This window comes from Homalodisca vitripennis, chromosome 5 (genome assembly GCF_021130785.1).
Source record: "Homalodisca vitripennis isolate AUS2020 chromosome 5, UT_GWSS_2.1, whole genome shotgun sequence".
In the NCBI taxonomy this organism is placed as follows: domain Eukaryota; kingdom Metazoa; phylum Arthropoda; class Insecta; order Hemiptera; family Cicadellidae; genus Homalodisca; species Homalodisca vitripennis.
The window spans coordinates 144,790,489-144,813,364 of record NC_060211.1 but is presented as its reverse complement, the minus strand read 5'-3'; the positions used below and the strand labels follow the sequence as shown (position 1 = coordinate 144,813,364).

The 22,876-nt window shown below is 31.9% G+C and overlaps 1 protein-coding gene across 1 annotated transcript in view; it reads right to left on the bottom strand.

Moving 5' to 3' along the window:
• LOC124362979 (nicotinate phosphoribosyltransferase) overlaps positions 1–19,411 on the bottom strand; it is a 52,742-nt gene extending 33,331 nt beyond the window's left edge. Inside the window, exons 1-2 of the mRNA XM_046817904.1 lie at positions 18,803–19,411; positions 13,006–13,176 (exon numbers count right to left, since the gene is read on the bottom strand). Of these exons, the coding sequence (XP_046673860.1) occupies positions 13,006–13,176; positions 18,803–18,893 (262 nt within the window). The 5' untranslated portion in view covers positions 18,894–19,411. The remainder of the gene's footprint in view (positions 1–13,005; positions 13,177–18,802) is intronic.
• Positions 19,412–22,876: the final 3,465 nt, after the last annotated feature.

Below are 22,876 nucleotides of genomic sequence, written 5' to 3'. Positions count from 1 at the left end.
GACTACATTCCCGATTGTTGACGCAGCTGATATTTCTCTCATTAGTGGATTCTGTGTCTAACCATGGAGAAGTTGACTTATGTGCAACGAGTGTTAATAGTGAAAACGTTTTTATCAGAGTGGAGAGAGTTATGCGGCTACTGTTAGGAGACTTCGTGGTACTCTAGGACATAATGAAGCACCGAATGTATCAACAATTCGCAGGACTCATGAAAAAGTTTCAAGAAACGGGTTCAACAGTAGACCTCAAAAGTTCTGGACATCGTCGTCGTTGTGCCCGAACTGAACAGAACATTGAGGTGGTTTGTGACAGTGTGGCTGTTAGCCCAGCGAAATCAATTACGTCGCCGTTCTCAACAATTGGGTTTAAGATGTTTCTTCTGTACGGAGAATTCTTCGGTACGATCTCAAATATCACCCCTATAAAATTCAGCTGACGCAACAATTGAAAGTTGCAGATCACCAGAAGAGACGACAGTTTGATGATTGGGTATTGAGAAATTCGCAGGAGGAAGAAAACTTAGCAATGAATATCATCTTCAGTGATGAAGCGTACTTCCAATTGAATGGATTTGTTAATAAATAGAACTGCCGTATCTGGGGTTCAGGAAACCCTCACATGATTAACGAAAGGGAAATTTATCCACAACGAGTGACAGTTTGGTGCGGCTTTTGGTCGGGTGGCGTCATCGGCCCTTATTTTTTTTGAAGATCAGGAAGGGCAAACTGTGAGAGTGAATGGAGAACGATACCATACGATGATTAGGGAGTTTTTTGTGACCTCATTTGGATAACATAGACATCGACCAGTTGTGGTTATCAGCAGGATGGTGCTACCTGCCACGTTGCCTGTGAGACAATTGTGTTGCTCCGTGACCGCTTTCATTTCTCGCGTCTTTTCTCGTAATTCCGACCATCAATGGCCACCAAGGTCATGTGACTTAACACCTTGTAACTTTCATCTTTGGGGTTACCTAGTCATTAGTTTATGCCAATAAACCCAGAACCATCAATGACTTTGAAGGAGGAAATTCAACGGGTTGTCGGCCAAATTGAAGTGGAAACTTGTTGTGCAGTCATGGCTAATTTCAGGGACAGAATTGTTATGTGCCAGCGTAGCAGAGGAGGACAAATGCATGACATTATTTTTCATACATGAAATCGGAAGGTTAGATTTTATATTTTACATTAGATTTTACATAACATATTTATGTATTTGATTTCAGATTTTCATTAAAAATAAATCTCTTAATTTGATATATCAAAACCGGCGCTCTTTTTGAATCACCCGTTTAATATATATATGTATATATATGTAAAGTATATATACATATATACAAATATATATATATATATATATATATATATTATATATGTATATATTATATGTAAGTATATATATACTTTTTTAATAAAAAGGAACTTAAAATTCACAAATTTGTAAGTTCTAAGTTACCTAGTCTTTTCAAGAGAAGAAGTAGATTTTGTGAGAGATGAAATATTAATATAGTTTATTTTAGAACTATAGGATTCCAGCTACATTTGTAAAAAGAAAGCATTTTCTCTATCCCCATAAATAACGGAGCTGTTAATTTTTTTAATCTTTGAATTCTGCCAATGAAAACAGCCTTGGTGTACCTAGCTGATCAATGAACATAGAAGATGAAATTATGTACCAAGTTTTAACTTGCTTCAGCATTTCTGCTTTTGCCAGTTCTTCTTAGTGATCGAAACAGTTTTACTGGATTTTTATGTATAGTCATATTGACTATCATTTAAAATACAACAAAATGTTTTATAAGAAAAAGATTTAGGAAATGTTATATGCATTCCAAAATATTTTTTTTAACCTTTTCTCTAGGTCCATAAATAACAGAGTTCTTTTTTAATTTTAATGGCTGCCATATTAGATGAAATGACTACTAAACTGACTAACGAACTTAGCCGAGTTATTTATATGGTCAATTATTGTGCCAATTTTTAATTTGTTCGGGTATTTTGTTAGACAGTTATCATTTCCACAAACCATGTTATGTAGCATAAATATATGTGCATGCCAACTTTGAAGTAAAGGATAGTTTTATGTTCTTGGGAGTTTTTTCAAAAATTTCCAGTAAGTTCTACCATGCAAAAGACCGATTAGTATGCAAGTTTCTTTTCACCTGATTCTAGTAATATGTAATAATTTGTAGGTAATAATCAAGTTTTTTTAACCATCTGTTGTTATGTGCGTTTTGTAAACTTTACATATGAGTTCTAAAATAACCTACTAAAAGTATTTTCTACTGATTAGCCAACAGAGCAAAAACAACCAGCCAATCTAAGACACATTTTAATTTCTTTTGAATTTTTTCAGGATGTTGTTTTGATTTGTATAACAAAATAATTTAAAACCGGATACCAAACTGCAATAATGTCACTATCCATGGTGTAACTAGAATAATTAACTACCATGTGCTTGTTATAAAGTTTGTAATAAAAAACAGACAGATAAACTCTTAGAAAGTGAGACAAATCACATATTGTTACTAATTTGTTTCCTTCAGATATTTATTTTAACATCCAAAATTGTATCCATAATAATCCTTTGGAAGGAGCTGATATCGGTTGTTAAATTTCTAAATGTCAATAAATTTGCATAATTTTGTAAGGCCTTTCGACAGCAAGGTTGTCTTCATTAAACACTTCACAAAAGTAAAACATATCCTTAAACACTTCTAGTCTTTTTCATTAGCCTGTATAATAATTTGGTGCTATAAAACAATAATTTTAAGGTTAGTAATAATAATAATTATTATTATTATTATGGCAGTCTTGTGGAAAAATATTTTACACTGATTAGAATCATATAGAGACCTTTAATACACATAGAGGTTTCATACTAAGTATTTTTATACATACATTTTTTTTTTTATTGCAGCAAAGAAAGCTTGGGTGTTCTTCTGTGATTTGTGATTGTTGTATCCCCCCACACTGCCAGGTCATATCTTAGATGCGTTTAAAAAAGCGCAAAGTAGGTAGCCTGTCTCTGTACCACTTAAATGTCTGAATCCTATATTTTGATTGTTTTCCTAATTCTATGAAAATATACACTTATGTATTGATTTATATCCTTGTTTTCTTTTATGTTATAAAAAGGAGAGACCCATCTCTTATTATTATTATTAATAAAATATTATTGTACTTTCCAAAGATAATACCGACCAAATTTTTTTGGTAATTAAAGTGGTCTATTATGTAATTTCGTATATCTTAGCCTTCCATGAACCACGTCATTACTATATTCACATAAAACATAAGATTTGTATTAAGCCTAGACCAGTCACTGTTACAAAACCCATTTTAGTTGTTTTGCAAACATGATTGTTTTTATTAATTTAATATATCTTTACTGTCTCAATCTATTGTGTTGCATATCATTTTATTCAGCATGTAATTTAAATTGTTAAGTATTAAAAATATATTAAATAATATGACTATATAAAAACATAATGAGTATACTCCAAAATATACACGCCAATTTGCATTGTATATAAGCATATAACCCAGAAATCAATATAAAAATGTCACTAAAAAAAAGAAATTAATTGTCAGCCATACTAGTGTTGGTGGGGGTTGAAATTAGAGGATATCAAAAGGGTGAAGAATATCAAATAATAACTTGGTTCAGATTACACCTTTTTTGTTTGACACACTCAGAAAAATTGGAAAAGTAAATTAAAATTAAATTTGGTCTCAGCTAAACAAACGATAACCATTATCTAACTGACAATGGTGACTTCCCATCTCTTTATTACGAGGGCCAAGTCAAACTGTTTAAATTTGCAGTTGCACAGAATATAAAGAACGACAGACTTCATTCAGTTGTGTTTGGATGAGACAGATGGAGTTCTCTGAATCAGTCATCATGTCTGGGAGCCTTAATCACATGTGTTATGATCATAACAAAACTGATAAGCTATCAGCATGACGCAACTGGATTGTGAGATGCATTGTTTGCATCATGAATTAGAATGGCTTGATGCTTGCTCTGCTGATAGTACCAATGAGTGTTTATCTCCGAGACCGCTCACTATAGTCTTTATAGACTGATAGGCACTAGTCTTTATAGACTGATAGGCACGTGGGTTATAGCAACCATAGATTAGATTAGAACAGCTGTAGAGACTGATGTACACTTTAAGTCACAGTAAACAGAAATGTGAAACAGAGACCGCAGGAAAACTGGACTAACTTAGTTGTAGTTCCTACAGATTGATAATAAGCCACAGCTTCTTGTGCATAGTGGCTTCTAACATTTAACATTTGTTGTAAATTTGTATCACGTTTTAGCTTGTCTAAATCCATATAGAACTCGTAATTTACTTTCAAGAACAATTTTTATTTTATTACGTTAAAAATTTATAAAGTAAAATAAAGTACTAAATGTAATAAATATTGTATTTACAGCACATTATTCGTTTTATATTAGAGCATATTAAATTTCCCTGTTTGGTGTTTAAAATAAAAAATAAATAATCTTAAAATTTATCGATTACACAAACACCCAGTAATACAATTTAATTAGTTCAGAATATACTAAATATAACTTTAAAATATAAAATAATTTCAAAAGGCTGAGTGGTAGTTACAGATCAGTTTTGTATAACAGTGATGTTATATTTTCAAGCATGGATCGACTCCATTTGTAAGATAGAAATATGTTATTTTTAAAGGGAACTCTGACTTTTCACCCTTAACCCTAGAGTGAAAATAGATTGTTAGAAATTTCACTTACTTTTACGAAGATTTTTCTAAAGAATCTTCAGATTTAATCCGTAAGGGAATTTTGTTTCTGTAACAATTTGAAATGCTTGTGTTCAAGGTTTCTTAATGATATATCTGAATTACTACAAATGTTAAGTATTGGTTACAATTTATATAAATTTTCCAAATTTTCATTATATGTTTTTGCATGAGTGACTAACGGTTTTATTTCATCACTATGCTTAAAGTCATAACGGTGACCTGTCAAACAAGTTAAGTGGATTCATCTTCTATTTTATATGAATTTTTGGACAAAATAGCTTACAAAGTCTCAAAAATCAGTGTGCCACAGTGGAAGTTTAGCATTTTCATTTCAATTCCTTTGAGCGCCAAGCACTCTCTTGGTATTTGGTTAGTGACAATACACAAAACTCTTTATTGATATACATATTCATGAAGAACAGTAATGATGTCATAAAGTAATTTTTTTATATAGGGGTTGTTTTAACAGAGTTTAGGGTCAAAGAGTTAAAAATTCTTTTTCTCTCCAGAAAGCCAATCCATCAGGGCTTTCTTGAAGTTTTTTGGTTGTCAATACTTCAAGGTTTCTGTACAGAGCTCCTTTGTAGGTGGGTTTTCTTCAATATAGGCTTAGATGGTGCATCATTAAGGTGAAATATGAGGCATTTCTTGTGTTGTAGCGGTATATGTTGTGTCTGCTCTGTTCCGGAGGTGATCACCTGATGAATCACAACTTGAATATAAAGAGATCAACTGTCAAAATTTTAAATTGTTTGAAAGTTTCTCTGCAGCATCGTTGAGGTTGTTCCGTGGTGTGCCGCAGCATAGCCACGGGGTATGTCGCAGTAGCGTCAGGGCAATTTTACGAATTATGACACACATAGATATATGGTCCTCATTTCGCTAAATTTTATGATAAAGTAATGATTTTGAACTCATTCTTTTCATTATTAATAGGAGAACAATGACATGTAATGGAAATTATGAAATGCTGATCTGTTAAAATCGTATACCTTTAAAAGTTACATACTTTTTCTGTTTTTTTGTGTGTAAATTCAGAGCTCAATAAATGCCTGAAAAAATATTTACTCAACAAACCTCTGTATTATAGTGTAATATATTTAATTGAGAAAGACCTGTGAAAATATGGTAAAATAATACCAACAATTTATATATATTATTAGTAAACAAAGTACAAAACTGACTTTTACCATAGAAACGCATGTGTCGTTAGATAAAACATTTTAGTGTGTATTGTAATTTTGTTTGAATATTACATGAATGTCTATGCAGTGCTACTTGCTTTAGTACATTTTACATAAAATGTATAAATCAGTACTAATTTTATTGATATTAGTCAATAAATGGTTATGTACTGCATGAAAATGTTGAGAGCCTAAATAAAGGCTCTTGGCGCTTGACGTCCGAACTTGTCCAAGCCTATATATAGGCTCTTGGCGTTTCACCACCAACCAAGCTAGAGCCTAAATAAAGGCTCTTGGCGTTTTATGACTTAACAGGTTGAGTCTATATATAGGCTCTTGGCGCTAAAAGGGTTAACACATTGACTGTGGTAAAATATTTGACCAAATATGAGAATGGCTGAACTACACTGAACCCTTAAACAAACAATGGCAAGTGCAGTCACCAGTGACCACCACGCTCCTCAGTGGTGGTCTGTGGCGGTCACTGGTGACCATTTAAGTTTGTCTGCTTTTTCCAGGTAAGATTTTGTTCAGCTAAATAATTCTGTTCTTCTTTCTTAGCGTATTCCTGCTTTGCCTCCATGCTTGTTAGTATTGACTCGAGCATTTTATTTTGTTGGGACAGAAGATGATTTTTTTTCCAGAAGTATTCTGTCAATTTTTGCAGACATTTTTAGTTTATCTCCATTTGATGTGCCATTCAGAAGATTATTTTCCATCAAGGTGTTTTCCAGCTCCATAATAGAATTTTCTAGAATTTCATCATTTTGTGGAAGCCAGGGTTGTGTTTCAGAAGAGTTTTTGGGTAAAGCTTGGTTGCAGACTCTGGCTGCATCATAGTTGTATTTTCTTCGGCATTGTTGTTTAATTTGCATGGAGAAAGAGGTAGTTTGTCTAGTTCTGCTTCAATTAGAGCTTTATTAAATTTATTGTTTCTAAAATTTTTAGTTTTTGCCTGCCATACCGATGTTTATTTTCTGAGTATGAGCAAATGTCATTCTTTGTGATTCTTTTAAAATAGCTAGCTCAACAGTTTAAGAAAGTATAAAAGATAAGATCATTTTATTTCTTTTCCAGTACTTGCAAATTTTATTTCTTTAATTTATCCTTTAACTTAAGCAAATATTTTTCCCTTAAGACAAATTTAGCACTGTTATTTGCTGCCATTCCTGGAGATCAACACTGCAATGGTGTGGCGAGGTCACTGGACAGAGAAGCAGCATCAGCATATGTCAGCCTACACTTCCATCTGTGGCTTGCAGTCTGCCAGGTGTATAATCTGGGTCAACAGATGTATAGCAGGTGTCGTGTTGGAGGTGGTTGCTAAGTCATAAGTAATACTGGTGATTTCCAGTTGTGTTTAAGATAGTTCATCTTTCAGCATTCACTGGCTATTAAATTGAGTGAGTGGACATAAAAAATAACAAAATGCAAAATTACTGTATTTTTTATACTGGATTAATAATGTTAAATTATTTTCAATGTCTTCTGTAGGAGCCAGTGTGGCAGTCTTAGTTCAGTATAAGTTTTCTTTCATGTTGTGTTTCTTTGTGAGAGTTGTTAAGCTTATGGACTTATGTGTATCCCAGGGTAAGTTTTATGCACTACCAATAGTAACATCACCATCTATAACACACTTTTCTTGGGGCTTCCCTTCACTGTTGCAATGGTAAGTCGGCCATCTTAATCTGTGTATTTACCTTATACAGTATATTTACTTTCTGATGGAAACAATTTAATTTTGTAATCAAACACACCAACATTCTATGGGTGGTTAAAACAGTTCCATGTTTGCCAAATCCAATTTTATTTCAAGTAAATATTTTAATAGGAGACTAGCAATCCCGATCATATATCACTTATATGAATTAGTTTTTGGAAAGAAGGTGTATATTCCACCAAAGAACTTATAACTTTAAAAAAATACACATAATGAGATGATTTGTATTTTATTATGCAGGGAAAAACATAGTATATAACTTATAGTATTTATTTGAATGATAAAACCTGTTAATTTTGAAATACAAAAATATAAACTTTTTTATTTTAAAATTCAAAAATTGTAATTTTATGATCTTAATTTATTTGTATGCATCTTTTTCTATTGTTCCTTCTGTAAATAGGAACAAACATACCAATTTTCAAAAAGTAAGTATCTGTATAATTGAACTTTTATTTTTTTTATTTTATATTTGTGTAGTGTTCTACAAAATGATTAATAACTACTTCAAAACTAACAATGAGGTGATTTTTTTATTATTATGTGGGGGAGAATAGGCTATAACTTATAATTATATTTATAACTTATATTTAATTGAATAATTAAATCTTATGAAATTTGTAAATGAAAAATATACAATTCACAAAGTTTATTTTTTTTTAGATTTTGATATATAAAAATTGTAATTTATGTCTTAATACATTTTAATGCGCCTTTTTATTGTTCCCTGTGTAAATAGGAACAGGTATGACTTACCAAGATTCAAAAAAGTAAGTATCTGTAACACAGAGTTTTTATTTTATTTATATATTAGTGAAAATGGTGAAATTCTGCACTCACATATTCGGAAAATAGCTTTTACCAGCTGTAACAAATCAAATTGAGATGGATAATCTATTTTATTTGATTTATTATTAATTATTATAGGCTAGGATTGATACTTAAAGAAATAAATTTTGCTTGCATTTTAAGACCTATACTACGGATCTATACTGAGTGATCCTGATTAGTGTAATGAGACTATAGCGCACTACAGCCTGTGCTGCAGTCATTGTGTTAATAAGGTACATTTTATGCTTAATTAATTCATATAGAGAAATGCATGTAACTAATATTCTGCTTTATGATATTCAGAATAAATAAAAAATAAATGAACTCTTTTAGTGCCAGACCAACAAATCAATAGTCCCAATACAGAATGATAGCGTACTTATCAGCACTGGTACTACTAAAGGATGCCAGGCCTATTCAGAGTGTTCTTTAGAATAATTGGTCTATGGAACAATGGAAAGCTCTGTGGAGCGGATATCAGTTTGTACACAGAACCATCACGTAAACAAGTCTGCAACATGTCTGAGCTGATACATTAGCTTTCTACGAAATGTCACAGCAATGTCAAGATCAGCAACACTCAGCACAACTCCAGACACCCAACTTCTTAGAACTTGATATCACTGTGGTGATTCCTCTAACTCACATTTCAAAACACCACAGCCTTCACTACAAGACCACAAAAATAAAAGACCACACCTTACCATCTTTCAAGTCAATATTTTGATGGGTTTAGTGGATACTTGTAGATTATTTAAAAGTAATATTATAATATTTTAACATACAACTTGTTAAAAATGAGAAGATTTATATTATTTAAAAAGATATTCTTTGCATTTAACTTTTTGCTGGCCTCCAGTTAAAAGGTTTTACACCAGAGATGTGTCTTTAAAACTGCCAACCCTGATTATACATTTTGCATGTAGTTTTATATAAAAATTCATACCATAAATAATATTTATCATTATAGACGTTGTTTGTTTTTCTAGTAATTTAGTAGTGAAAACAATATATTCAAATATTCTACATTATAAATAAAAAAAAACAGTATTTCACATTGTTGTTTGTAGTTTATTTTTTAGTTTCATCCAATAAACAATATTAAGTGCAAGATTCGATATTTTTCCCAAATTCATTATAAGACATACAATAAATTTCTCAATCAATAAAAAAGAACATGGTATACATTTATAAATAACATTTTTGTGGGCATTTTTATATGACAGTTCAAATGTTTTGTTTTATTGATACGCTAATAAGGAAATAAACTCTTGACTTTATGCATATTTTAAGTATAAGGTATTTGCTGTTATTCTAGATACACAATTTTGAAATATTCAAATTGTTTCAATACAAAACACAACAAAAGTTTCAATAATCTAAAAACAGAAAAATCTTATTTTTTTGTACATATGATACAAACAATTTTTAGTAATGTTATTTATAATAAAAATAGCTTGTGATTTCTTATGATTAAATTTCTAATCAATTTAGATCAGCTATCATCGTAACACAGCTGTTTAAAAAACAACCATTTTGTAGATTATTGCATCACCCGATGCAAACATGCAAATACTCCAAGTCAGTTTAGGTTGTGTATTTGGTGTGCATGTTGACCTTGTAATAAGAAAGTAATATATCACTTTCTTTTATTATGACATGTAATGTGAAGTGTAATATGATATTATTCAATATATATTTACATTTTTATTTCATTTGATTTAAACTATAGTTTGTTTTTCTGACATATACACATACGACATATACAAACATTTGTACACAAAAATGTTTTTTTTACAATTCATTCATTTTTACAAGTCCTCTAAATACAAATAAGTTACTTAAAAGAAATAAACATGATTTAAGACTGTATACATATGTCTTAAATAAGTTACATTTTTTGTAATAAGGTTTTCAATTACAATCAACAAGGTAAAAAAAACTATTATGTGCATTAAAAACAGCTTTCATATAGAAACAAATAAACTTAAAAACTTTTGTATATTTTGAAATTGATTAGAAAAATGTTTTACTACTTTTTTATAATCATCTGTCAGCGACTATTACATGTTTATAAATAAAAACATTTTTCTCCATTCTCATAATTAGTGGAACATACCGATTGCATGTAACATTCTAGGGTTTCAGCATGTTATTTGCAATTTACAAACAAGTCGGCCTATTCGGAGAAATTCTGACTGCCACTTCTAGGGTTAAATAACATTACAGGTCTTAGGTTTATTGTCATATTTTATACAGGGTAAACCTCTACAAGGACCAAAATCAGCCTACAACTAGGATGCATAATTACCACCGCTTCTTCTAGAGTTCAAAGTTTATTGTACTCAGATAATGCCTCTTTGCATTCCGGCATTACTGATAATTTTGCCTTTTGTGATATTTTCCACAACTTTAGTCCTTTGACATTAATCTACGGGGCAATAGGTTCAATGTCAGCATTTATATTTAGTCAAACACATTTTCATAACAACTGTATTGTGTCCAAAATGGACACAATAAGAGCCCTATTGAACAGGTTTTGACAAGTTCAGTGTCAAGTTGAGTCTCACTACTATCTGATCCCACCCACTGACAAGCTTCAACCTAGATAACACACCAATTGAATTTTTAATTTATTCAACAAAAGTAGAGTATGGTAAACACAACCAAAGACTTTCCAAATTTCAAATAGTATCAATATTGTTTTTTTTGTCTGCTGCTAAACAAATACTATCTGTGGGTTTTCTACAAACTTACTTAATTTATTATGCGATATGTGAAAATATACAAGATCCTCTTTTGATTTCAAACTATCTCACAATTTATGAAATGATCCACATGGTTCCCCAAGGAAGAACCTTATTGGTTTTAAGGTTTAAGGGAAGTCTGTCTGTATGTCTGTTGGTCTGACTTGCTCATCTGTACAATAAATCTTGACAGAAAGTCCTAGAAAATCCTGTTATTTACGACATAGATTCCTCATAGTCAAAGGAAAATCTTTATTTTAGGATCAACAATTAAAGGACATTTTATCCCTGATCCGCTCGTGCGCAATTTGTTTTGTTACGTTCTGTCAGATCCTTCAAGACTCTGTTATACTGGTTTATTACAATTAGAAGAAACAACCTAATCATACTGAAAGCAAAGTTATTTACATTGTGCAATATTGGGGTTTTAGCTCCCTTTTCAGCTTATTAATTTTAAAGCTCTTATCTTGCTAAATTCCACAAGAAGGGAACTTATTACATTATCCCTTACATTAATTTCCAGTTTCTTTATTCAACCAACTTGAGAGCAGCTGGGACAGTAAACGACTTACAGAAAATGTTGGAAGTTCTCATGCTTATCTCCCTAAAATTGAGAGCAGATTACTTTGTTTGAAAGCTTCATGTTTAATGTCAGAGTAAACTAAGAGAAGGATTAAAGTAATCATGGTTATCACAAAGCTTTACAACAAATTATGTTGATTATCATTTTAAAACCTTGAATATTTAAGTAGATTGTTGCACTTGCATAACTATTTTGTTAATTTATATCAAATTAAGAGCAAGCGAAAGCAAACCTTTACACTTACAAACAGCTAAAATATAGGAGGATATAATATCATTCAACCGGGTTTTTTTTTTCTTTTTCTTCACCAATTTGTCTGAAACTGCTAATCTTACTTTGATGAATCGTTTTTTAATAAAAGAGGCCTACATCCCAGTGGTCCAGGATTCATCTGTAAATCTCTTACAAACAAAGAATTTGTTCGGTTTAGTAGAAAAGTCAGCAGTTTTCCTGGGTGTATCTTATACGCAGAATAAGAATGGCAGTCTTGGAAAAAGAAAAAAAATACCTTCTGCTTGTCACAAACTATAAAAATGGTTTTTAAATGTGCGATAAAATGGTGGATAAAACTCAAAGTTGTTTTAGATGCCGAAGGTTTATTTAAAGTGTAGAAGATCAAATACAGCAAGAGATTGTCATAACTGTTTTTAAAGAGATATTTGTTGAAAGTTGACTACAAATCGAAATTTACAGCACAGATTTTATAAAAAACTGAAACTACCTTATTACCATATTATTGCAGTATTTTTTAAGTATAATTATTCAAATAATTATACTTAACAAAAATAGACCGAATAATTATTAATTATTATTAATTATTTATTATTTATTAATTATTAATAATTACTTGCTTTATAATTATTCAAATAATTATAAAGCAACTGAAATAATTTTTTTACACAATAATTAAATTTTTTGCAGTTTAAAACTTTAACCCTACATAAAATTTACCTTCCTAAATAATATATTAAAAACAAATACAGTTTGCATAAATGAAAACTAATAAAAATAGAAAACAAACTTTTAACTCCAGGAATTGTACGAAAACATCTATTTTTGTTAAGTGATTTTGTAATGTTATTTACACACACCCTATATCACAAATTAGTTTCAGTTATATCTAATTGTACAACAATATTGATGAACACTCACCACTATTGGAGTAGTGAAAGTTCTGGAGGAACTTGAGACACTCGTCAAGGCCTGCAAATATTGTGAACTCCCCTTGGAAAGGGTTTTGACGGAAGAACAAGTCAAACACAGCTGTGTCTTCGGTCTTTCCAGATTTCCAATAGGCGTAGGCCATCGTAATCTGGTACAGATCTGTAAGAGAAATTAACAAAATTATGTATATAGCCTAGTCTTTTTCCAAGTAGTTTACTTTTTGAGAACAAGACTGACAGACAGGCTTGGACTATTACGATCTAAATTGCCATTAAAATGTACCAATGCTTTTATTCTTAATTCTAACAAATAATGTGTTTTAGCACATTTTGTCAGTTTTTTTATGTTGTATGATTGATGGATGTGGTAAGTTTTAGTATTAATATATAAGTATAATAATATTATTTCATTTAATTTTAAGAAGTAATAAAAATGTCTTTCATACCAAAAACAGTTTAGAAAGTTAGCAATATCAAAAATTATAATACCTAAGCTTTTTTTCAAAAACTATGCCAAAAAACAAGAGTGAAAAGGCTCAGACCTAATTCAGCCAAATACTTACAAACGCAATAATTCAGTTTTCCATTATTATGTTTATTAAGCGTTATTATAATATTGGTTACATATCAATTTTTGGTATGAATGCAGTGTATACTATATTATAAATGAATTATATGGCAATAAGTTATAAAGGAAACTGAAGTAGGAGCAATATTGGTTCAAGTAATGGTAGAGCAGATAATAGATGAAAAATTCCAGAGGGACTGATCATGACAGCTTGTATTCCTATTTTATTATTGGGCACCGATAAAACTTATTACAAAAGAAATGAAACTTCAAGTAATTGTAGGACTGCCATAAGGGGCACTTGTGATATAGAGAACAGGTGACATTAATGGGTCCATTTCGTGTTTTAGCAGCAAATAGCGGTTTGACAGCAATCCAGTAGACAATGTTATTTGGGGATGGAGTTTAGTTTGTTATTTTTTCTAAGTTGTGTGAAAGACGTGAAGAAAATTATTTACACTCCACGCATTTAATACACTAGTGTAGGCACTTGGACTATGATATCAGCCTTTCTCAATTACCACAGAATGATGATCAAATCTTTTTAACGAATTTCTTGTCTGTGTTTCAAGACACCTTGCAGAAGAGGGCAACGAACTTGAGATGTTTAAATCTAGCTAAAATGTTGTTCATAGCACATTAATTTTTTTTTAATTTATCAGCTTAATATTTAAACTGGTTTCAATTTACAAGAAAACAATTCATTAGAAAAGTTAATTGCAGTTTTAATAAATTTTCTTTACTTGATTACTTCTATTAAAAATATTCCAGCGCTTTTCTGTTTTGTATCTATAAATAAGTTACAATTTTAAATTTGTGCTGTGTGTAGGACTCACTTTATTCCATTCAAAAGAGAATGATGTCTTAATAACAGAAAAAGATAAATTTTCACCACCACAACATAATCAGATTGTGATTAAATAGGCTTGGACCCTTAAGCGAACGTTTACATGACAAGCCCAATATGAAACAATATTTGACAGCAGCCAGTGCAAAGACACAGGCACGGACCTGTTGATTGGTAGCAAACCCACGGGGAGGGTCCATGCCGCTTCCATGCAGTGATCGACTGATATATCTGCATGTACTTCTAGAAAAGTAGACCTGGCCTCGCCAATTATGTTCTGCTGCTATATAAGTGCCAGGAGAGAAGATGAGTGCCAACAGGCATAGCAGAAAACAAGTAGGCCTAGAGATTAACAATAAGGATTGTGATAACAGATAAAACTCTGAGTTGTGCTCTGCCTGCTACAATATAATGTAGCTCCAGTCCACACGAGCGAGCATGCAGACTTCGGATAGAGTACAATGAGCGGACCAAGTTTTTTTTTATATTGATTAATATTATCATCGATACATAGTATTCTTATATTGAATACAAGACTACCAATCAATGTTAATGTATGTATTGTTATAATAAAAATCATGTTTAAAATTTAAATAATTAATTTATTATATATGGTGACAATTTCAAAAATAATAGAGGAACCATAACAATCAAACAATTAGAACAGGAAATAGGAAACAGTTCATAAATAGTAACAAAATAATAATACCATAACAAATATTTACAACAGAAAATAGAAAATTTGCTGAACTATTTATGTTTTCTCCTGAGTAGCAATGAATAATCGCTTTCAAGAAATGGTTGAAAAACATCATGTCCAAAAAAACCGTACCCTCTTCTGTAAAAATACTCATAGAAATGATCTCCAAGCAGATCAGCTAGTATGCCACTTTTTAACCTTGTTTCACGGCCCTCCACAAACTTTCAGATTTTTTTAGTACTAAGCACCAGTTACCGGGTCTAAAACGTTTTCACTATGGTTAAAGGTAAAATGCGAAAAAATCACATTGACTGAATCCAAAAACATATCTTCTATATTTTTTTCTGATTATTATAGTTCCACACTTTTACACGTTTTAATACAAGAGGAATGAGAGTTAATTTTGACTACAATTATGTCTACGATTCCCCTTCTTTTATGCATCTGAACATGACCATATTTGCTCTCTCCCACAATTGACTTTAGATGTAGTTCGTGGTACCATACTTATTCTTATTGCATATTAAATGGAAATAGTACTTAACTAGCTATTATTTTAAGATTTTAAAGTACTTGATAATTATGAAGATGCTTGTTTTTTACTGGGGGAAACGACAATATACTATAAGGTTAGATTATTTTTGAGTGTCCACATTGTTGTACAGTCAAAGTAGCACTAGTCAAGATGTAAGACAATAGTAGTTTAGATGAGATAATGGTGATAACTGTCATAGCTCCCAGTAGTACCCTGATTACGATATGCTTCTGCTTCAGTCGTGTCGCTTGCTGCAATTTATTTATGTGATCCCAATTTCATTGGTTCCAGTTACCTAATTTAATTTTTAATATTTTAACATTAATGAGCGCTAATGTGATTTGAGTTTTGAATAGAGGTACTATATCGAAGGACGTTTTTACAGAAATGTAGGGTGGACATTGAAGCCTGCACTATTGGCCAGGGATATTTATGATCAGTATTTTCCGTGACAAATCATTTAACATGAAACGCACTACTTAGAAATGTCTCTGGCCAGAAATGCTAGATAGCGCCAAAAGTATTTTTGACGAATAAAAGAAAGCATCTCTTGAGATAGTGACCTACATTCAAACTCAGATCATGTAAGCGTTTCCATAAAACAATACCATTTTTATTTGTAATACACAGATATATGAGCATTTTTATCTATTGCAGTGTTTTATTTCGATATGTTTCAATTTGACTATATAATTGTCCTCTATCAGGATTAACACAATTAAAAAATTAAATCAAATAAAAAAAACATAGCACAAAAGGCATTTTTGTTTTACTTTGTAACAAACAGTAACGTAATGAAAATTTCAATATCAACCGAAATTATCCTTATATTTGGATTAATAATTCTTTGTTACACATAATTTAATGAAGGATAAAAAAAATTAATAAGATTTGTTATATGTTAAAATAACGAACTTCTAACAATGTTTTGACCGGTGATGCTTGATAGCCTAAAATATTAAACTCTTGGTGTAAGTAACAAATTTGACGAACGAGGTGCAGTAAAGGTCTAGGTTGAAATTGGAGGTAGGGGCTCGATAACATGGTGTAGGCGATCGGTTAGGGGTCCACAACTGATGTGCAGTCCTGGACCCAATCACAAGATACAGCAGCACTGAATAATTTTCATTGATTTTAAAAACAGATGACATTTTTTACTTTCAAATTTGAAGGTGACTTTTAAGGCAAAATATTCAACAACTACGTTCTTTATGGCAGTTAAATATACAGGACACCTTCAGTGCTTGGGCATTCCATGTCAAATCAAGCAATGGATTGCACCTTGACCTCTCGGATTTTAATAATTTTTGTATAGAAATTGTACCTACCCAGACTAGTTAAAATGCAAAATTTTACATTGTTTTGCCTTTAGGTTTTCAAGTGATAATCTTTTAAAAATCCACAAAAAGGCAGTTTTTGGTCATGTCTTAATATTTTCTAAGTGATATAGCTTAAAGACTATTAAAGTTAAAATGCTCAAATTTTTGCATTCTTTTCTATTTGAAATGGTCTTTAATTTGATATATCACATGACTATGTTTCATACATTTTGAAATATTTTTTTTGTTTCCCTAAAAAATAGGTTTTTGAGAAACCCAAAAAAGTTCCCTTCGATTCTTTTGAAAAAAAAAATTATTTCAGAACGGGACGTAAATGTGTTCTTATTTAAAACAAAACAATATTTTGTAACCAGAGTATGCAGTGGTTTGGTGTGAGCTGCCATTGCTATGTTCATTAGTTAATATACTGTGTTCCATAATCAGTTAGGTATGAAATACAGTAATTATCTCCCCTAACCAGGTAATGTGTTTTATATAATTTGGTTGATACCTTTAAATTTACATATTTAGTTACATTCTTAACAACTTTTAGATATAACTTTTAAGGAAATGTATTAGTCAATATTCTTTTAACAATGTAGCTAGTTTATCTATAAGTTTAGCATTGTTTGGCTATATCGGTCCAGTGTTACCTTTTGTAACTCTTGGACAAAGTGTACAGACAGGCTGGGTCCTGAAAAGTTACAAGTCTGTCCTGGTTCATGTAGGAACTTGCACCAACCAAACTAAGCCAGCCATCCAATCTCAATGCATTCATTTAACAATGTTATTGTTAAATTTATGTTATTAAAAATTGTAATGTATTATTCTAGTTGTTAATGTATTATAATTCTTGTTTCGTACGATTAACATATTTTGAATTTGAATCAAATAGTTTGGTAATAACAATCGAATGGGTGTAGGCCGCTTATTAAAATCTCTCAGATTGTGATGGTGGCTGCTTATTATATTGCAACCTGTATTTCAAATGTGTTTTTATTGAAGCAAGACCTGAAACCAAGACCATTGAAGAGTAAATATACAACATGTGGTGTTGTCATACTGTTATAAAGATTGGACAATGTATTTCATGGCCACCTCATTCATGGCTCATCTTCGTGGACTGCTCAACTGGATTATGGCAGCAGTAAAGTAATTGACCAACACCACAATCGAATCAGGATACCAAATTATCGATTACAAATACCTAAATTATCAAACACAAAAACATTCTTATTATAGTTATTTACAATTTATTTGCCAGCTCTTTTAATCAATAACAATATTGTTCCAAATTAATTCAAACATTTAAGTAAATAAAATTATTTCTTACAGTATTTAAGTAGGCCTAATGAACGCAAGTTGTACCAATGGCAACCTACATGTGTTACTTTCTTACAAGCTGTCAGAAACGTTTATCATTCAAAATAGTGATAAGTAGCTAAATGTTACACTGCATTGCTTGTTACACTTTATAAACATAGGCTAGCCTAGATAGTTTTTTTATTCATCCATTAAACTATTACTTTTTAAAATATAAAAACATCTGAACTATACTGTAATTTGAAATAGCTAAAACGTAATCGTTCAACATTTAGGTTTCAGTAGTTTAATTCGATTGTGATGGTGATCATTTACTATACTGTAGCCTGTAGTATTTTCAAGACAAACTTTTTTTCAAATGAACATAGACCTGCATTAAGTTAGAAAGTTTACCATTTTACATACCAGCTTTATTGTGATACTCTTTAATTTACAAATGGGTAAATTTAACACTGGTAACGTTTTAAAACTAATAAATTACAGCTAAAAATTACCTGTTAAAAGAGGTTGTACTATTCCATTTTGAGTTACACTTTGATGTTCCCAGTTGTCATTGTTGTTTGTATATACAGAGGATCTCTCCATTGTTTTAGATAAAAGGTTTTCAATTGTACTGGAATTTAAAGATGCAATAGGCTTATTTCCTATGTTGTCAGCAAAATGTCTTAGGTCAATGTTAATTATTGTTAATCTTAGCTTTAAAATTGTGTGGAATCATTTTTACATTTAAGTTACTGTATTTAAATAGCCTATTCTTTTATGTAAAATTATTGCCTTAAATGGTCACGGTTATCGCCTAACCTTTTCTGTCACTGAATAATAACAACAAACCTGACAACTGATAGTAAATCAAAAACCTTAGTTTAAGTTAATTTTTTAAAATTAAAACATCTGTGGAGCGAACAATATGAAGTGACTCATACAAAAGTAGGACAACTTAAAATTTCGTAATCAGTTCAAACGTGATGGTGCACAAGTCTCACTCCGACCGCCTACTACGACGTAAATGATAACGAATTCGGCGAGTCAAAACTCGAGCAAGAGGATGCAAGCGGAGAGGGAGAACAGATGAACGTCCCCTCAAAGTCATGTAAGTCCCCACCCCGCGACTGAAGCAGAAAACACCACCTCAACAACCAACCAATTGTGTCAGATTTTTCCCCTCTAAAACATTCTTATAACTGTCAAAGTCAGCTGTCCTATTTTTTTTGCTGGTGTAATATAGTATTAAAGAAATAACAGTGTCTTGCTTTAGACGTGTGATTCAGCTAAGGTTATATAAAAAATACATCTTTAAATTCTCAACTCGAACAGTGATGTGATTAGCAGAAAATTGTCCCATTATAACTATTTTTATTTCAAATTTTGTCAACAATTAGTGATTTTATGGAGCCAGCTGTCTCACAATAGACAATTAAATGAGATTATTATATAAGCTGGAGATTCAAGGACGGGGTTTTTCAAAGGAGCTTGAACGATTCAACTATAGCCACCTAGTTGCAAGGCTTGGGGCTCATCAAGGAAATCATTTTTCTTTCTTAGCTTTCTATATAAGAGACAGAATACTAGTTATTAAATTTAACATATATCTCTCATTCATTCATGCTACATCAGGAGTTTCCCATGGGTCCATTTGGGGACCTGTCATGTTTAATATTTCATAAATGATGTTAACAGTCTCCTGTGATAAAGAGTTAAATTCTTACTCTCCGCCGACGATCTTAAGATATTTCTTTGTGTGCCCCACCTCAAATCATGTAAGACTATAAACCTCCCTCGACGAAATCATGCTTATTTGGTGTTCAAACAACGATATGACGCTATGTAGCAGAAGGATTCAAAGTGTAACGTGATTAATTTCTCTAAATCAAATATAAGTAATTTTCATTGTAGACTTAGAGGGAAAATGCTGTACAGAACGTATTTGATCAGAGGTCTTATCGTCATGACAACCTCTGCATTTTATTTTGGTGCTCACGTTGCTAATATTTGTGCCTCATTCACGAGCCTCGTGTGATGCGGATTTGGATACAGATATCTTGCTATTCTTCTTTACGAAATTTTCTGTTGGCATGGCCTCTCGATCCTTCAGGATAAGCGAGATTTGCTTGACATGATGACACTCCATAAAATTATTACAGATGGGTTTGTCAAGTGATTTGGACTTCACAAACTATAATTTCACATTCCGTTTGTATCTTAGATACAAGAACTTTTCTAGACGACACTATAGCACCCATTACCTAGGTAATATTTTAATCTTTAGTCCAGAATCCTGTTATTAAACCTCCTATATTCTGTTATTATTTATCTAAATCTATTCTTGTTATTGTTTGTTTTTAATACCTGTTGCTAAATTTGTTAATTATTTTGTTATTTATTAGCTTATTGTTTTATCTAACTTATTCTTTTGTGAATTTTAAAATTATATGATCTCACTCAATTTTTAATATTTAAATGTAAATTTTATGTTGTGTCGTAAATAATTATTAAACATAATTTAGTTTTACGTGCAAGTTACGATATTATGATAGGAATGATTTTATTTTCCTTATTTGTGTTTAAAGGTTAAATGGAAGAGGACTCTTTAGTCCTAACTTCGCCTCTACAAATAAAGGAATTTTTCATTTCATTTCATTTTATTTTCAATTGAATTTTAAATTGTAATTTAAATATAATTTACCTCGCTTTGGATACCGTACTGCTTAGGGAAATATGTTATCTATCACTTGTATTGTACTCGTACATGTATTTCTGACGATGTCAATTAGGCCAACTGGCCTAAAGACAAATAAAGTACTGATTTTGTTACTGATTACTGGTCCCAAGTCTGATGAGATTTGAGAATTCTAACTGTTAAAATCTAAACTTTATTGTAGTGAGCACGGGATCTTTTCAGTAAGACCTGACTGTGTTGCTGTTCAACTAGTTTTCCACTTCATGGAACCAATATTGTACTGTGATGTTTGCTGGTAATTCCTTTAAAGGGCCACATCATATTATCTGTTACTATGCCATTAATTTTTATTGTTATTTCTGTTATGGGTTGCTACAGTTTACCTTTAAAGGGCCTCTCCAAAAAGGTGCTGTGCTGTGTATATGGTGACATCATCCATGTTACATCGTCCATTATTTTTGGATGTTAGGCCTGGCCCTATCTTGTAGAAACACGACTCGCGTAACTTCGTAGTGTAATCAAATTTTATTTGGTTTTAAAACACTAAGGACATTATTGACTCCAGGAATAGCTTTTATAAATACGAAGATTAAATGAATCGACTAATATTCAACTTAATAGTAAGTAATTCGTGAATGCTGTAAAGGTAACCACACTAACAAGGTTATACTTGCATACTACAGCATCACTCTTTTTGACGGAGCACGCGACTTATCGATCAGTTATGGGCTTTATCTAAATCGTCGTATGTAGCAGAAGCGGTAGCGTGGCACACCCGCGGTCATCTCATCACACTCTCCGTTGTTGGCTCTTCCGTGCAGTACAATCTGCCGAGACAGCTAACTGCAAATGATCCGAGTGCCAGTAAAAATGGACTTAAATAACCTAACAAACAATAGAAGTATTGGAGGTCAGAAATCTTCATCTAAAACTTAAACTACAAAGTTGTAAGTGCGCGTAAGTGAATAGATTTCAACCATTAATTTAGCTAACCTAAAAATTTTACTGTCGGTATTTTCAAAGAACAAGTTTCAGGTACTATCAAATCAAAATAAATTACTAACTTCTCTCACACCGACTTTAATAAACAATAAAAATGTAATGCTAATAGAAAAAACAAAAACTGCAGGAAACCACAAACATTCCAAGTTTATTACCCCCCCCCCCCCCACTTTAATTATATCAGAGTCAGAGGTGACAGCCATACACTTCACATAGCTGGGCACCTACAGAAATTAACCAGCTCCACGACCTCGGTTAGGCCTAATCACGTGTGCATGCCCGGCGCACGGCTCTTGATTTGAGCCTAGCCAAACGTCGCCGGAGCCTGTTGCAAGGTGCTGAACGCCGACCATCTACAGGGATACACCCCTACATTTCAGGCCAGATCGCAGAACACTGAGTTTGTCATCGCCACAACCTGGACAACGACAACCCCATTCATGGTCATAACGTGCTCGTGAATGCCTTTATTGAAGAACTGCCTGCCTTATACAACGTTCGTGTGCCGAACTTGTATGGAATCGGCTGGAAGTTTTGTACGAGACACATTCAAATCTTTCTTCGGGGAGCAAGGTGGTGATCTACTGGTGGGGATTAAGGAAACTCTTGAAGTCCCTCCCCTCCTGTGACAGCCACTACACTTCCTGGCATACCTGCTGCTGTTCTCAGAGAGTTGGTAATCACCTCTAGACAGTCTATGCAAAAAGTAATTTTTTTTCAATCAGCACTGAATAAATAATAGAATAGAATAAAAACTCACTCAGCCATTAACATACCCATAACTCTTTTATTCTTTAAATAAAAATTGTACCATTGAATTTCTCATTAAATTTACAACAAACATTCTTGCAAAATTGTTGTAAATAACGGTTATTGAGTACAAAGTTTT